We start from the raw sequence: 18,918 nt of genomic DNA on the forward strand, positions 1-18,918 counted from the left end.
AGAAGATAAAATAAAGACACCGGAAGGAATTCATGTGAGAAAACTATGTAAGATAATTGTACACACACTTAAACCCCTGCAGTGCCATGCAGTGTCATAAATATTTTTTTTTTTTCTCAAAATCTATGACTAGTTAGACAATGTGTCTAAAAAAAAATAGCACAGTTAACTCTGCAATACTCGGATTCACACAAGTTGAATTTTCCATATTGAATTAAAATAATTTGTTAAACCAAACTAAGGTAGTGACTTCAATGCTAGATGTACAATTAAAGATGATCATAAAGTTTGAGTGAAAACAGACCAAAAATAAAAATTGGGAAAAAAAAGTTATCCGATTTCTGGTAAATCTGGATAACACTGGTGGCACGGTGCCAACCAACATTTCATGTTCACTTGGGGATAGCTAGCCTAGGTGCAAAAGATCAGCACACTATGGGAGTGACAGGTGAGGGATTCAAACATGCATAGACGATGCAAATATTGACTATTATTTTCGTGAGATGATAAGAGTACACAAGAGGTCTTTGTCATCTGAAGATTGAACATCCTGGGAGCGTGCAAAGATAAGGATGTTTGCTAGATCAAAGTGCATATGAAAGACTATTTTGATGAAGTACCTTTTAGTAAGATCAATTTTTTAAAGATAAATTCAGTTTTTTTACCAATACGTTGTATTACCTTTAATGTCCATTGAGAAATGTTTTTTAGAAATATAGCCCCATCCACATACCCCCTGTCCACACACAACATTTTCCGTGATAAGCTATACCGTTTCGCGATAGTGATACCGTTTCGCTATAGTTTTACGATGAAAATTGTAGGTGTGGACGCTCACTAACGATACGTCGTATAACGAAACTAGTCTAACGAAACGCAGGTTTGGGCATCGTTTCGAACTGAAACTCGATAAAGAATCACGCCTAATCACGGAAATTTTGTGTGTGGACGGAACTAGTCTAACTGGGCGGGGCTTAACGTGACCTCGAGCGAAAGGAGATATGAGCTCTCATTTCTGCTTCCGTTTCATGACCGCTGCGCAGCCAGCTGATTATACATAAATATACTGCATGCATTGTTCCAGTGGCACAGTCAATGCAAAATAGTACTAGTGGTGCTGCACATGTGTTTCTGTCTCGGTTTCGACTGCGCAGTAGCAAACTGCGCACATATACGACGTTTCGTTATAGAGTTTCGGGATAACTTTTGTGTGTGTGTGGACACCCTGGAATTTATACAATGATTCTTTAGTGACGACGTTTCTTGTGTGTGGACATCCTGGAATTTGTACGATGATTCTTTATACGACGTATCGTTATAGAGTTTCGGGATAAATTGTTTTGTGTGTGGACACGCTGATAGTATCATTGTCCAATTTCAACTATTAGACTATATACTATTTTACTTAAAACTTAAAAGCCAGCTGTCTTAGTTTTATCCGGGAGGGATTAGACCCCACAGTGTGGTCAATATGACAGGTGGCTTTCTCATCAACTCAGCTCTCAATTAACATAAGAAAAAGAGGATCATGGGGGACGTATGGTCACTGATTAGGCATTGTTTTCTATATAGAGGGAGCAAGTATCTACAAGTAGGACAGTGGGGCTTTAAAAGGAAGTGATAAGTGCTATTTCACTTCTTTGCAATGAATTTTAAGTCTGCCTTTTAATCCCTATATGAATACTTACAAAATTCTTGCTTTCATTTTTTGCACGATGGTGAGATAAATGTTTGTTTTTGTCATAATTCCATTCAATTTTGTGATCTCTTGTAAAATATTGGCACAAAGGTCCCTAAATTCACAATGATTATCCTTTCAGTAGAGCGTGAGAATGAGAATGTGTCACAAAATAATTTTTTGTAATAGAAGGCATATCAAAGATCAGGAGGGGGAACCCCCAGTGACATCATTGTCTGTGGGGAATCCCCAATGACATCATCCTCCCAGGGTTCAAAGTGTATGGACTGGGAAGGATCATAATGGGAGGGGATGAGAAGAGTACTACATACACTGTCTTTGAGTATTACGTTACTTTTTGATTCCTTAGTCCCATAACCTTCCTTTCATGTAATTTGTTTTCATGAATATGTAGAGTACACATACCCAGTAGCCCATATTCTACTAACTTAAACCTGACACTGGGCTGAAAGTATTGTTCAAAGTCGCGTTTAACGAGAGGAAGTTAGTCTGAGGTCTGAATATTGATATTCCCTTTGGAATTGTGATCTTAGACCCAGGTTCAGGTTCAAGTGATGAGGGAATATATGACAAACACATTATTGATAATGTTAGGTCATCGAATACCACAACATTTTTTGTTTCTTTTTAATTTTGTGATGTTCCATAGAAGTAAATAGATAAGAGAGATGAGAAAATAGAACATTTAAGGTAAAGTTCTCTTGTTGAGAATGTAATGAGATGTAATTCTAATTTTACCAAAAATTTACCTGGTTTCAAACTTCCCTCATATGGGCCTGCTGTTTATATCAAGGCTGAATTTTCAAGATATCTATTTATAGGAATTCCATGATCCTAATAAGCTTATTGATCATACATGTACCTCCCAGAGCTGAGGAATGCTCTGGCCTCTACAAAAAGAGGGGGACCATGTCAAATATTCAGGTTTAAAGATAAACTTTAGTACTGGTAATGCGATTGCATTGTGAAAGAAAAGGTGTGGAAAGGATCAGAAACAGTTGATCATGTAGCATGTAAGTATTGGTGAGCACTGCAAGGTTCTGGAGTCATCAAAATCATAATAATTTTGACCGAATCTTGGTAAAGTAACAAGCACTCACATAGAAAGCTATATATGGGACAACACACATGGTTTCGGGGCTAGTACTACCTTGATTTCCTTGTATTTCTATGCTTATTACTCAGCCAGTATACATTTTCTTCCAAAATTGTTTGGCACATGTCATTTATTTGTAATCTTGAACATTCAGTGTAAGTTTCGTTTGATTCTGTGAGAATTATTATTTTTTTTTTTACCAGTACTGGAGTTTATCTTTAATAGGAGGGGAACATGTGGGGCTAGTGGTGAATCTAGTACCCAATACATAATACCATGTTTTTCATTAACTTCTTCCTTGTCGTATAATTGTAAACAATTGAGAATCAGGGGAATTTTCCCACAGATTCCACCTTTCAGAAAATTTAGAACTCTGTTCCCTATTCATGAACTGTTTTCTTGTTTGTATACTATTCTAAACATTAGGGGTTACTGGAAAACTTCCCAAAGATTCCATATCATAAAAATATTTAAGAACTCTGTTCCCCATCCATAATGACACTGCAAGTAAACAAGTGCAGTGACATTAAACTTTGATGCAGTTCCTTCTTGATCCATATGATGCCAAACTAGGGCCAAACGGTGCAGAAAAGAGGATCAAGGCATGCCTCCAAAAGGGGAAGTCGGCTGTAATCTACCCCCTTCCAATATATCCCTTGTTGTTTTTTAAAGCCAGAAGTTCCTTGATCATTAAACCATGTCACATCGTATTTATAATCTATTGTATTTGTTTTGAGGCATTTTGTTTTGTAGCGGATCCTTTGTTGTGCTGTCATTGTCAAGATGACAAAACAGTAAATAAATTGGATGAGTCCCATGATACGTCTATTATTTGCTATCCTGGGAGATAAATGGCCCTGTAAATATGCTCAGTAGTGTGGAACAGATAAGGAATGGTTTAATGGCAAACCTGGAGTCTGCGAAGTGAAGGATTAATGTCTGAGCAGTGATTATTATTCCACTGTATTCCACTTTAAAAAAGGGACTTGTACTTCCTCCTTTAAGTCCCATTTATACATGATACAGTCAGCCGTCTAAATGAAAATAGATAAAATAAAACCTATCTGAATACTAACAAATGCATCAGCAAAATTTAATGACAAGAATGAAGTACTCCTCAAATTTCTGGATCTTTTTAGAACCCGGTTTAGCGTTTCCTTTGATTTGAACAGATAATATTTTTCTACTCTCATTGCCCGTTCGTTGACACATAAAATGTTTTTTACTTTGATTATTTGTCAATTAGAAAACACCATAGTTTCCCATTCGTCAATCATGCTATCCATTATAAAACACCCCTTTGCTGACAATTCTCTTGCATCACATGTACAAACACTTTCAACATATTGATCTATTTTCCATACATTCCATCATCTTTTCCCCCCAAATACCAAGACATTTAATTATGTATCAAAAAAGGTCTTTAAGATTATATTGAATTGAAATGACATGAATTAAAGATAAACTTGAGTTCTGGTAAAAAAAGAAAATGAATTCTCACAGAATCTAACGAAACTTACACTGAATGTTCAAGATTACAAATAAATGTCATGTGCCAAACAATTTTGGAAGAAAATGTATACTGGCTGAGTAATGAACATAGAAAGTTAAGGAAATCAGGGTAGTATTAGCCCCGACATCATGTGTGTTGTCCCATATACATCTTTCTGTGTAAGTGATTGTTACTTTACCAAGACTCTGCCAAATTTATGATGATTTTGATGACTCCAGAACCTTGCATTACACACCATTACTTACATGCTATATCATTAACTATTCCACACCTTTTCTTTCACAAAGCAATCGCATTACCAGTACTCAAGTTTATCTTTAATCTAGTGTTCTTTGATTTGATTTCTTTATGCAGGAGCCAAGTCAGAATGCAGGTGACGTGAAGTTCAGAGCTTTTGATTATGTCAAAGTTCAAATCAGTATGAAGGCTACCAGTATACAGCATCAGAAGCTTAGGTTACAGCTGGTACAGCCAGAGGTAGGTTCCCGTACTCACTGCATTTCATTTCCAATTAAATTATCATACTTGGTCATGTATGTTTTAATTTCCCTCACCATTTTCCTCCTATCTCCCCTTTTTTTTTAGGTCTGGGACTTCCTCATTAACTCTCTAATCCTTCTCCTATGTTCCTTTTTGGGGTATTTTAGTCTCCATCCACTATTCCTCTTCCTCTGTCTTCTTTTTATCTACCTCCCCTCTCCTTCCTATCTTCTTCTCTCATTCTCTTCATCCCATAACCCTCTTTATCTTACCCTCTTCCTCCTCATCTTCCCCCTTTTTCCTCTTCCATTCTCTCTACCTCCCTCTCTTCATCACCTTTTGCCTTCCCCCTTCCCCCTTCCCTGTTCCCTTCCCCTCCCCTCCCCCTCTTCCCTATCCCTCTTCCCTCTTTCCTCCCCCTCTTTCCTCCCCCTCTTCCCTCTTTCCTCCCCCTCTTTCCTCCCCCTCTTTCCTCTTCCCTCTTTCCTCCCCCTCTTCCTTCCCCCTCTTCCCTCCACCTCTTCCTTCCCCCTCTTCCCTCCCCCTCTTCCTTCCCCCTCTTCCCTCCCCCTCTTCCTTCCCCCTCTTCCCTCCCCCTCTTCCTTCCCCCACTTTCCTCCCCCTCTTCCCTCCCCCTCTTCCCTCCCCATCTTCCCCCTCCCCATCTTCCCTCCCCCTCCCCCTCCCCATCTTCCCCCTCCCCATCTTCCCCCTCCCCATCTTCCCTCCTCTTCCCTCTTCCCTCTTCTTCCCAATTCTTTTTTACTTATCCCCTCTTTTACTCCTTCCTTCTTCTCTCTCTCTTCTCTTCTCTCTCTTCCTCATCACTTCATCCTCTTTTCTTTTCTCTCCTCCTCCTCCCTTGTGACTACTCCTCTCTTGTCTGACCCGTTTCTTCTCCCCCATGCGTGCATCTTTTGTTTCCATCTGAGGCTGATAATCATAATTGAAATCTACTATATTCCACCGACAGGTACACCGATACTCATCTCTAATTTGTTTTTTCCTCATAATTACTCACATTTCTAGCAATGATACAAATTGTAACGATACTTATTCACTGAAAGGGAAACTGGAGTTTTAATGCTATTAACAACATAACAACCTTCCGTTTAAAAAAAATAATGCCCCACTGTAATGAGTTTTTCCTCCATGTAATGCTGCCCTGCTCGAGCTGATTGCCTGAGCTGTCTGGGGGTGCAGACAAGAGAACGATATAACATCTAGGTTATGGTAGCTAGACACACGTGGCATGAGTCATACCGTGTCTGCATAACACATTCATGAATGCTGCTTCATGCATAGCACAGATGTAGACGAGGTATAACAAAGGACTCGTACAATGTATCAAAAGCCCTCTGGACTTGAGTCAGCAGATCTCATCAGCTATCCAACAAAACATTTTCTCTGTCTTCATCCTTTATCCACTTTCAAGATCAGTCGTTGATTTGTACATATTGTATAAATCAAAAATATGTGCTGGAACATTGTGTTGAAAATTGTCCAATTTAGCAACAACTCATACAATGTACTATAATGATGCCTAGGAAGAAAAATTCTATACTATAGCAGCCAAAAGATGAAGTTAGGAAGCTGGTCATGTGATTGCATTTTGATAGAAATTCCCTAGAGCCTGCTGGAGAGAGGTCAATTGTGTACTACACAAGAATGATTGTGCATATTAACCACATAGAATCATTAAAAGTTGAATCAACAATTTGACCAAATCTTGCTGAAAATTACTTCGACCTACATGTACCGGTACATTGGTAAGAGCTATATATAGGACTACACTCACATGTTGCATCACCATTTAAAAAAAAAAATTACTGTTGTATTTGAACAGGAGTTATAGGACAGTACTATAAAAACTTCAAAAGCAGTCTTAACACATTATCGCTGTGATATTCATGCACAAAGGAAACAAAATAGAACAACAGCTTCTTCTTTTTTTTTAAATCACTTTACCTGAACCCAGCCTTCTCATTGATGACTTGTTTTGTCTCTAAATATGCAGAAAATCATAAAACATGAGTAGTTCATGTAAATTATTATCAGAGCCCATATACTTAGCCAAGATGTATTGGAATCAATGAGAACCTTCATTTTTTTTCAAAATCTATATTTCATACATTTATTTTTGCAACAATCTATTGTATTTAACAACAAATTTTACTGTTCAAGAAAATGTGCCAAACCATAGTGTGTTTATCGATTATTAAAAAGAGTTAGATTGGAACAAATAAATGAAATACAGTCTAAATTATATAAGACAAAAATTAACAGCAGGCCTTTATAGATTATTTTGACATTTAATCAGCACCTTGACCACCAGTATTTATTCAAAGAGGTTCCCAAAGCATAATTATGAACCCAGTGCACCATTTCCACTCCTGTATTCTATTGTGTAAAGCATATTGAAACATTTTGTGCTATACCAAAATATATTTTTTATTATTATAAAACCGCTTCCTATCCCATAGTATGCATAATGTGAATTTGATGAACATACCCGCCCTCATGTGCTTTATACTAATGGGACAGCCCAAGTGTCGGTGAAGCCAGAGGCATTCTCATGTGTTAGAAGCTAGAGCCACCTTTCTCTGTACCTCTCTTTATTAGCATGAGAAAGTGCCTCATCTCCCCATTTAGGAATATTTTTGTCCTGCACGAGATGAGAACGAACTTTCTCCACGAGAGCATGGCATATGATACGGTGTAGTCTACATCCATGTAACACGTAGTCGGACTCCTTTAGTTTTTTTTTTTAGTTTGTATTTAGGTGTGCATTTAAAAATACAGATGAATCTTTAAAATGGGAAAGGTAGAGAAAATAAGGCTGACTTGTGCCTAGCTGCGGAATGTTGCTAATTCTATATAGTTTATACATTGATTCATAGGGTGGCTCCATTCTTTTTAATTTGGTTATCTTATGACAAAAATTGTTTTCCACTTATTATAGGAAATCATTTTCAAGTTTTCATTCCCATAATCTTTTAGGGATTTCTGCATCTCTCTCTCCCTCTCTCTCTCTCTCTCTCTCTCTCTTCATCTTTTGTCTCATTATGTCTGCCTCTGCATCTTCATTTCCCTCTTTGTTTCTCTTCCTCCTGCCCCTTCCCTCCCTCCTTCCCTTTCCTCTTCTCTTCATTAGGGTCCCCCTCTCTCCCTCTCTCCCTCTCTCACTCTCTTTCACTCCCTTATTTCTCTCTAAATTTGACATATTCCTAATTTCCTATCAATGGCATTGTTCACTTTCTTCTCAACAAAAATCTAAAGAGCACTCCTTAATAGCTGGGCTTTGTAGTTTCCTTGTTTTGAAATCCAGGGCAAACCCTGGAGGGGGGGGGGGGGGGAGCTGCACCATTACAAATTTGAAGAAACTCCCGTAGTATACGCATCCTCGGCTCTATTATTCAGCCAACTCCCAAGATAATTTGTGTAACATTTTATGATGCGGTGGCGCGTGTCCGCTCAACTTTTTTCTCAAAATCCCAGATCCGTCATTGAGTTTTTAATGCAAGACCTGAATTTCCAGGTGTCCTGAAAACACAATGAAATGTATTCACTATTGATCCTATTGAAGCTAGGCATATGTCATGGAGTACTTTGGCCATTACCAGCAAGAGTGTATTGGATGGTAATATGCCATGTTACGTACAAGGATTACTTTTGTATTATTCAGCATGTGCTCCAAGCCAACAATTGTCTGTACAATCGGCAAGGAGAAACATGGCTTGTAATGTCTGGAAAAGCAGGTGTTGTGTTTGTATGTCAGTAAAAGGAAACTCAATCCTCCGAACTGAGCAAGTGAAAAGATGAGCATAGACATGGAATATGGAATTGCCAATCTCTTAATGTGTCTGAATGGGATTTTTTTTTGTATGTGAGATTATTATTTCTTTCTACAGACCTTGCCAAAACTCGATATTCATGAAATGACACTGCTTGAAATAATAGTGGCCTATAATAAAACCCAAAGACTATTTAAATGTACGCAAATTTTATGAGTGGAATGAACTTGTGGAATTTTCATTCTGCAAAATGATTGAATCATAACTGCCAGCACATTTCGTCCTTGTTTTCACGAAGTGACGGTAGCGAGGAAAATCGTAACGCAAAGTGAATGCAATTTTTTTTCACTACCGTCACTTCGTGAAAACAGCGACGATTTGTTTCCTCTTCATTACAAGTTTTTCCAGTTTCATGTTGTGAAAATTGCTTTTATTTTCAATTTGTGACAGATTAATGTGGCAAAAATTTATAATTTTACAGTACACTTTCTATCATAAATCATATTTCGTATTACAAATCTTGGACTCTGACTTTTTCTATTCTTCTTCAAACTACCCTCCATTATCTCTATAAAATTGTCATTTATCACAGCTAATGGGTATAAATCATGTTTTATTTATCAACAAACATAAATTAGGAGACATTTGTAGTAGGCGTGGGTTGGAGGGGGGTAATGTACCATACAGTCAAATCAATGCCTTTCGAACCATTCCAGCCATTCAATCATTACAACGAAGTAATAGGGAAAGCAAGACTGATGAAATGGTTCTGTTGACACAATTTCAAATATTCCCACTAATAACTCAGTAATAAAAATGACATGTGAGAAATGCACAGGTAGTGTGAGGCTCATAATAGCTTGAATAATTTGGTGTGTAAAAAAATCAGTTTTGCTTTGGTGAGCTTGTTTTGGTTGACGATGCCAATGTAGGTTGATTTCTCTTGAGATTTTATTCATTGTGTTTGTGAGAAAAAATGTATTATAAACTTCAGCCAGAGGATGACGTGGTTTTTTTTTTCCTTTCTGAAAGGGTCTGTCATATTGAATCATTTCTTGATACAGTTTTCCATTTGATATTGTGAGCCCCATTGTCAGTATCTGTATCAGCCATATAATAGTCCTTGATTACACCATGGTCATTAGCCAAACAAAAAGAAATGAAATGTCACAAGTAGTATATCAATATTTTCCACACATGCATAATATTCTAGGTATAATTTATCTTTGGCGTGTGTGTCGTGTTGAATCTCTTTTATAGACTTCATGGGGGGGGGGGGGGGGCTTGCTTTTATCCCAGGTACGATTTATTCTTTTGTTGTTTGAAAAAAAAGGCTTAAAACCTTTCTCTCTCTCTCTCTCTCTCTCTCTCTCTCTCTGTCTCTATGTCTCCCAGTGATACCAGTGTATCCTTATTTTTGCCACCACTTTTGCCCTTTTCATCGTATAATTAAAAAGATATATGATTACAAAAATTATACATTAAAAAAAAAAAGAGATTTCTGTCCAAAAATCAGAAGAAAAATAAAATCTATGGAATGCTGGCATTCCATAATATTAGCACTTAATTTCAATATTTTTGTGGTCAGGATTTAGTTTGGGAATATCATCCTCAATATCCTGTACAGTTTCAGCATGACCTTGCTTTCAGTCAATTAATGCCTCTTCTTCAAATATCTAGGTTCAGGATTAAGGCTTGTGATTTGGTGTTTACTGTTTAGGTTTAAAGTGTTGGGTTTTTGGCTGGATGTTATACTATCTCCTGTGAGACAAGCCATCAAAGGCTTGGCCATAAGCTTTGAGTAGGGAACCTGCCTTGTTGTTATTCAAAGATCGTCTGAGTTAAAAAAATTGGGTTCAATTATACCCATGCTCAGCGTGAGTGGAAAGGGGATTCCATCGTTGTCAGATGGTCTAGATGACTGCATGGTGTCCAGTTTACAGAGGGGGACATGAAGATCACTTTAGGTTGATGATGATAAATGACATATAGGCTCTATACAGAATTAAATTACTTTTCACACTAGAGGGTTGAAGCCTCCTTTATTAGCCTCCTTTATTACCGTCTTTCAGACAAGCGAACATTATTGTATAGTATGAAAACTATATTGTTATGGTAACGTACATGGCCTCTTTCAGACAAGCGAACATCATTGCATAGTATGAAAACTATATTGTTATGGTAACATACATGGCCTCTTTCAGACAAGCAAACATCATTGTATAGTATGAAAACTATATTGTTATGGTAACATACATGGCCTCTTTCAGACAAGCAAACATCATTGTATAGTATGAAAACTATATTGTTATGGTAATATACATGGCCTCTTTCAGACAAGCAAACATCATTGTATAGTATGAAAACTATATTGTTATGAAACATACATGGGAATCAGGAATGGTGAATGATTTAGCTCTGGTAAGCTGTAACAGAGCGATCTGGTAAATAATGAATAAATACTTTAATATTAATGTGAGTAAATCACACTTCTACCACACTAAATCCTGAGAGAGCTCCCATTAACATATAGTTATCTTTGTCTAGTCTAGATGTTGAAAAAATAAATGTTGTACCGTTATTATGAAACAGATATTTGAGCATCAATTTGAATGAAATCTTGATAAAGATTCAGGTTCCACTGCTAAATGTAAACACCATAATGTACGAAAACTGGCCAGATCGTTTACACATGGAGATGTCCCACTTTGTTCATTGGAGACTAATCACTGCCACAGTAATAGAGGAGTTTCATGAATTGCTTTTCTTTGCCCTTATGAAAAGAATACTTTCATAGTTTCTTATCATAGAATGAACCATCGGTGCATAAATTAATGATGATTACGTAACTTTCATAAGCACCTATCCAGTATTTGTCTCAGCAGGATTTTAATACAATTTTGGTACAAATGACCTTTATCTGCTTATGGGCAGATTGTGTCGAAGAACTGTTTTATTGCTGCAGTTATTAGTCCCTTATGTATCAATTTGGAGTTTTAGGCGTACCAAATTTTATATTTATATTCTTTTCTCTGTTTTTCTATCTTTTATTGTAATGTATAATGCACTGCACAAAATCAGAATATTATTATTATTATTATTAAGCACAACATACAGTTCCCATGTTAATTGTGATGTTAATTTCCAATCAACAAGTTGATTATTTTTATCATACACTGAAATTAGCATTTACAATAAGTAATATAGTTAAATGCTTCCAGCTACATTTTGCAATACATAAAATGAAATGCAACCCATGGTTTCGATTATGTCGGACTATAGAAGCAAAATGCGGTGGTACATTTACAAGCATCACTTCATTTTTTTAATGAGAAACGTAACTCTAGGGACGAGCATATGAAATGTCAATGATTTATCAGTCTGCTTGGGAAAGTAATTGTGCGTGAAGGTTCATAATGGAGCCGACTATTTGTTTATAGTCTTGTTTTTTTTTTTTTTTTTTTTTTTTTGTTTCACAAGTGCGCCTTGAGCATTTGATTTCAAGTACAGTGCCTTAAAAATCTCATATATTGTTAGTTTGGTAGCATGGACATGGTAGGAGTATTAGTAAAGTGTCTGTCATCAAATACGAGCCATCATTATGGTAAAATGTCAGTCAATTACTGTAGAATCATCTTTTGTGTGTGTTACTCTTTACAATTGTTTATTTTTTTTGTAATCAATATGCATATATTGTCTTTTCAGAGCCCAAAAGGCATTGGCTCTGTGTTGAATTATGGGATGTAACGCCCTTCTGGCTCCAACCAAATGATATACCGTAATTAACGGTGTATAAACTGCCCTCGTGTATTAACCGCACCGGACTTTTTATTTCCCGACTTAAAAAACAGTAGAGGACCTAGGATAGAACCTTGTGGTATGCCGTGTAATAGAAGAAAAATTAGAGGAATTATTATGATAAACTACATATTGAAATCTATCAGAAAGATTACTTTGAAACCAAGATGACTGACAAATTTGAGTGTTGTTCTAGTTTCCGAGTGGCGAGTCAACACACCGATTACTGAGCTGGGAGACATTGCCAGGCATAGCGCCAGTTGGGGGGCATAAATCGAAACTTTACGGCAAAAAGGTGCGGTTAATACACCGTTAATTACGGTACACATACTGTATATTACACTTATGTTAATGATGGCACAATATGGCAAACATTGTTACCAATTAAATACCTATGACAGTTATGTGTAACATTGTTTGTTGAGGGCCAGAGAGGGGGAGGGGGGGGGGGGGTAACACACTAGTTTGCTTAATATTGTCTTGGATATGATTTGATGGAGGTGTAAACCATTTTCCATAGACTCCATAGACTCCAGGGTATTGATATTCTCAAGCATACATCAGCATATAATGGATGAACAGCTTCAGATCTTGTGGCATCTTGCATGTGGCTCTCAATTGTTAAATGTCAGCCCATCCTATATATATATATATATATACACACTGACAAAGTGACAGATTAGAGTGGAGTGGTGGGGATAATCATTACTCATTTACTAATAAGTCAAGACATCAAGAAGTGTGAGCTACAGGCAAACATCCTTGACCGAACAAATCAGCCGTAAGAACGTTGATTTAAATCAGCAATATTGACATTTTCAGGAAGATGATATTGGCATTTTTTCTGGGAGGAAATGAAAATTGCAATGTTCATCGTAAATTAGATATCACCTTTTTTCTGCATTCTCACTATGTTGTTTGCTCTCTAACACCTCCTTCCCCCTCCCTCCCTTGCATTACTCTCATAGGTCGCACAAGTCGAATTCTCCCTAAATCATATCAATTTTTTGACCAAACTACGCAAAACATGTGTTATTTACGCTTCCCAAGTCGAGTTTTGCATAAGTTGAAATATTTTTTGCAGAGTTAACTGTATTTATTTCCTGTTTAATTTTGTTCTGTTTTGAAATGTTGTAGGCCATTGTGAAGAATTGGTCCTAGTACTAGTAGTCGACATTTGGATGTGCAACAAAATATGGGACTTTTCAATATTTGATATTACTATTTTTTTTCTTTATTAGCCCCATTAAACCAAATTTCATGATAAGCCCTTGATAGCAAAGCATACTGGATTTTTTTTTCGGTATAAAGCACATTTTTGTACGTTGAAGCTTATGTACCTTATCGTTCGTTCATTTGTTCGCTCTTGTGGTTGCCAACATCTGTGAAGATGAATCCTACAGGGAGGTTGCTTGAAATAGGATGGTATCAAACTTGTTTTCTTTGGATAATATTGTAAAAGTACTACTTTTATATGTTGCACTATATGATAACTGTGTAAAAGAAATTGAAATGAGTATGCCATTGGTAGGTTGCATTCCATTCTGGTGAGGTAGTTTCTTTGTATGCAGAGCAGCTAGACACAACATTCCCTGATAAAAAGCATGTATGCATGTGACCTCAGGGGTCGCAAAACAACACTCTTGAGGTCAGTGAGTGACCCTGGCAACTGATTTGTCTTGAAAAACAGACTTTATCTCTATCTGTTACCTTGTGGATTTTCTCAGACACCAACAGAAAATATTAGAGAATACCACTTTTACAGAATACAAGCATAATACTAATAGAACCCTATGATATACTCCTAGTGTTGGAATAGTATTTTTTCAAAGCCTGAACGGCTAGTCTTGTAAAAATGAGTTTTAATACAGAGTTTGATATCTACTTTGTACAAACTTAGGATGCATTGTATTAATACTTGTAAATATGTCTCCTTTTTTGTTTGGACTCTTATACCCCGAGAGGGGGTCAATACAGGCGCGTAGCCAGGGGGGGGGGGGGCGGTGGGGGCAGTCGCCCCCCCCCCAAAAAAAAAAAAAATGCCGGCCAAAAAAAAAAAAAAAAGAAGAGAGAAAAAAAGAAGACGGGAAGAGGACGTAGGAAGAAAAAGGATTAAGAGTCGAGAACGGTACAACAAATCGTCTTCTCTAATAATTTATGAAACGTCAAAGCTTCCGCAGGAGGGGAGGGGGGGGGGGAACTGAATTCAGACAAGGATTAAGAGTCGATCAAAAATGGTACAACAAATCTTCTTCTTTCTTTAATAATCTAGTAAAACTTCCGAGCTTCCGCGCTACAGCTTCCGCGGAAGAAGGGAAAGTTGATACAAAAAAAGGATTAAGAACGGTACAACGAATCGTCTTCTTTCTCTAATGAAACGTCAACAGAAACTGAATTTAGATAAGGATATAGAGTCGAGAACGGTCCAACGAATCGTCTTCTTTCTCTTATAATTTGATGAAACCTCCAAGCTTTCAACTCCCCCTCCTTGCACCCTCCCCCCTAGGGAGCGCGCTACACGTGCTCTGTAAGTGATTCGCACGCTTCGCGTGCTCACTACCGCCCCCCCTAAAATGAAATCCTGGCTACGAGCTTGGGTCAATAGAATTAATAAATACTGTACTCTATTAAACTATCTGAAGTCTCTTTAGAATTAGAAATGACTAATATGTAGTTAATGTTCTCAAATTGAATATTTCATGAAATTCATGCACAAGATGTATTCATTTCTCACTGTCATACAGTTAAATTGAAAGTGTGTCTCAGTCTCAGGCTCTAAACAGTCTGTAATTGTAGACTACCCTAAGTATGCTGGGAAACCTTGAAATTGAATTTGAAATGTACCAGACTCTGAAAGATGCCCTTTGTTAGCAAGCAGTTCTAACCTACCTGGTCCAAACTTCCCATGCTGGTATACGTCCCATTGCTCCTGGCTGGCACACAGTCAAATTCTGTGGAGTCTTGACTTTATCCATGCGATGCAGGCTTTGATTCTACTGTCTGAATTCTCATGCATAAATTTTAATTGTGATCAAAAATCATTTATTTTAATGTTTATTGATGATTATTTTCATTCAATTATTCTTAGTAGTATATAATTTGGCACAGGGCTAATCAGCCGCTGCGACTTTGATTTATATGTTAACAATAATACCTGATTATCACTTTAACCAGACACTTGTGTATGTTTGCCTCCCTTGACCCAGGTGTGGTATCTGGTAGAATTAATTATGTAGGATTAATAAAGATTGCTGGAGCTATAAATCCAAAATAATCATTTCCACTTTCCATTCTGATGAGGCAACACCTAATTTTTTACTAAATAATAATTCAAGCAGTTTATATTCGTGACTTAAGAAAACATGATAAGTGGGAAGATGGGAACGAAGAACTAGTTGATAATTTGTAGGCACTTTTGGTGAAAAACACTGATAATACTGGCCAGGATTATTTATTTGCATATTGAGGCAACACATAAGTTCTGACTACTGAGAAACTAGAAACTGTTGCGGCATAAAACTTTTGCAACTTGGGGGCAAGAGTGTGAATCTGAACCTCTCACAAAATTCACAAACATTTCATGCCCACAAAAGGTTTCAATTGTACAGTATTGAAACACTATGACCTGTAAGATGTGAATGAAATGGTTCAGTACTTGTCACTTGACAAAGAAGTATACTTTTCCAGTGATTGCTCTGAGAAAATGACTTATTTAATCACCTTTTTTTTTCATGCAAAAAAGTGGAAGATATTCCTTTTAACAGTTCTTGTATCGATCTGTAGAAAAAGAAAACATTGATGGTCTCCTTTTTTTGTTATTCTTTTGTTTCTGTTTTTGTTTTTGTTTCCTTGTAGGTTCCTGGATTCAGTGTTCCTGCGGTAGAAGAAACACCAGGACAAGATGACAAACAGGATGAACCTCCCGCAAAGAAAGCAAGATCCAAGTCCAAGTATTAAAACAAAGCCGTTGGAAAGCGATAACCCGCATCCTGTCTTAGGCTTACCATGATTTGAGGAAACTAGCCATGTTGTTCATGGGGCTGTAAAACCAGAGAGTCTGTGACTTTCAACTAAAGTAACTTTCAACTTTAGTAACTTTCAACTTACGTAATTACAGCCATTCGTGCCGCAACAATGATTTGCCAATTGCAAAAATTACTGTTGCATCATTTGTGCTTGAATTATCTCAATACCGGATATAACTTTTGCGAAGCTGAATCACTCGCTTGACAGTTTTTTTTCATGCACATACATTGGAGGAGTGCAAGTAATATAGTCTCACAGATATTATCATTGAGGTTTGTCTTTAAAAACAAAAATTGCTCGCCCAGCTACCCCAATGAGACGATATTGATGGAGACTCATTTTCATTAATCGTTGATGTCAGACCTGTCAGGATTTTCAACACTTTTCTACATAAACAACATGGGAGTGATTTGGGAATGATTTCAATCATTATCACTCGTGGTATTGTTGATATATTTTGGAGTGAAATAGATTCATAACATTAGTAGGGTCAACTCAATTCAATGCCCTATCACATGGATAGTTTAAAACTTTTTAATCTTTAAGAAACTTGATTCTCATTGGTTTAAACTAGTTACCTTGCATTGATATATAACACATGTCACTCCAGGCTTTATAGAGTATACTTTTTATCTCATTTTTTTACTTTAATAATAAGTTTGTTTTTAAACCTTAATTATCGGAATGAGATTTTATCAATAATCAGGCAATAATGTTTCTTGAGGCAGTTTGTAACTTCCACTAACTGTCCTTTTAATCTGTGTTTTTATGGAGTAACATGCCAAACCAAGATTGTATTATTTTCTTATAACAAACAAATCTTTGGCAAATTGTAGCTGTTATGAGAATTCCATCGTAATTTTATCATATATTGTAAGTAATTTCATTGTTTTTCCAAATATTTTAATAATTTTTTTTTTCTCTGGTCAAAAGATGAAACGAGGAACAAGATCCAATTTTACCAAGGCCTTCAACTTTGCTCTCTTTTTTTACAAGATGCTAAGCATGTATTCATGAGACATGCTTATATGAATATGCAATAGACCAATTTACATATGCATTAAAATTATAATGCTGCATTTTTATGTATTACAGTACAGTGAGAGTTGGCCCGCAAGGGGTTTAAACATTTATTAAAACAGCTACATGTTTGAGTTGTTATTGTACAGGTTTGAAAATCGCTACAGGTGTGAAATTCTATTGTACAGGTTTGAAAATCAGCAAAAAGTGAATATTTATTCTCAGACCAAGATAATTTCTGAAATATTAAGGTAATCCCGTTGCATCAAACTTACCATTGATGGTAACTTTGCCATCAATGGCAACTACCATGGTTACAGGGCTCAACAGTCAATCAAGATCAAGGTTTCCATGGTAGCTACCATTGATGGCAAAGTTACCATCAATGGTAATTTTTGTGCAATGGGGCCTGGACCCTGACAACAAAAGACTTAGCGCTTCGCACACATCACTTCATACTCCTTCTAAGTTCAATTTGACATGTTTTAGTTTTGTTTCGGGACCACCCTGTGCATCATTACGGTATGTATTTCAATACAGTACTAACAATGCAAGCTTAATGGAATGTAAGATTTTGGCTTCATGAACAACCGTTGATGTTGAGGTTTGCATGAAATTTGAGTGCATATGTGAACTGGTCTATTGGAAAGCAGTTGGCTTATTAAAAGAAATAATTGTACATTTATAAATATTGATTCGTCTGAGGTCATGTGTGATTCCATGTAACTGTTAGATTGAGAATGTGTGTGAAGGAAGAACAAAACGGGCAAGATCCGTAGCAAACTGGTTGAAGAAATAAGGAGAATCAAAATCCACTGAAGAAAGATGAGATGTGGGGATCAGAAGAGAATCAAATATAAAGTTTAGTTCTGGTCATGTGATTATATTGGGAAAGAAACTGTCCGCAAGCAATTGGGAAGGTTGATCATGTAGCATATAAGGATTGGTGTATCCGGAGTGTTGGCTCAGTCAGTAGAGCGTCCGCCTCACAACCGGGAGGTCGTGGGTTCGAACCCCGGCCACATCGTACCAAAAGACGTCAAAAGATGGGAGTTGTTGCTACCTTGTTTGGCGTTCAACAATAAGGGATAGAGCAACGTCAATCTTACCAGAACTTAACTTTCTCTTTAAAGATAAAGACCAGTTATGGTCATGCGATTGCATTGTGAAAGAAATGTGGAATCAATCAGAAAAGGTTAATCATCTAGCATATAGGTATTGGTGTGTACTGCAAGGTTCTGAAATCATCAAAATGATAAGAAATTTGGCCCAGTCTTGATAAAGCTACAAGCAGTGTACACAGAAAGATGTATATGGGACTATCCTCACACGTGTGTGACACATGCATTATATCTATCAGGCCCAAGTAGATATAATAATTTACCAAATATATCAATTAGTAGGCGATATCTCGGCAAAATTTGTATGATCACATCTTAGTCAAAACGTATTCTTTCACATGGTTGGTAATAAGAGCTTCCATTTCATTTTT

At 36.9% G+C, this 18,918-nt stretch overlaps 1 protein-coding gene across 2 annotated transcripts in view; it reads left to right on the forward strand.

The window, feature by feature from the left end:
* The window catches only part of LOC115922327 (exosome complex exonuclease RRP44-like), a 47,214-nt gene extending 29,099 nt beyond the window's left edge, over positions 1-18,115 (forward strand). For both annotated transcript variants that reach the window (XM_030981114.1, XM_030981113.1), the window contains exons 3-4: positions 4,663-4,785; positions 16,236-18,115. In XM_030981114.1, coding sequence (XP_030836974.1) covers positions 4,663-4,785; positions 16,236-16,337 — 225 coding nt within the window. In that variant the 3' untranslated portion in view covers positions 16,338-18,115. The remainder of the gene's footprint in view (positions 1-4,662; positions 4,786-16,235) is intronic.
* The last annotated feature ends 803 nt before the right edge of the window (positions 18,116-18,918 follow it).

This window comes from Strongylocentrotus purpuratus, unplaced genomic scaffold, assembly GCF_000002235.5.
Source record: "Strongylocentrotus purpuratus isolate Spur 01 unplaced genomic scaffold, Spur_5.0 spur5_scaffold_11, whole genome shotgun sequence".
In the NCBI taxonomy this organism is placed as follows: Eukaryota; Metazoa; Echinodermata; class Echinoidea; order Camarodonta; family Strongylocentrotidae; genus Strongylocentrotus; species Strongylocentrotus purpuratus.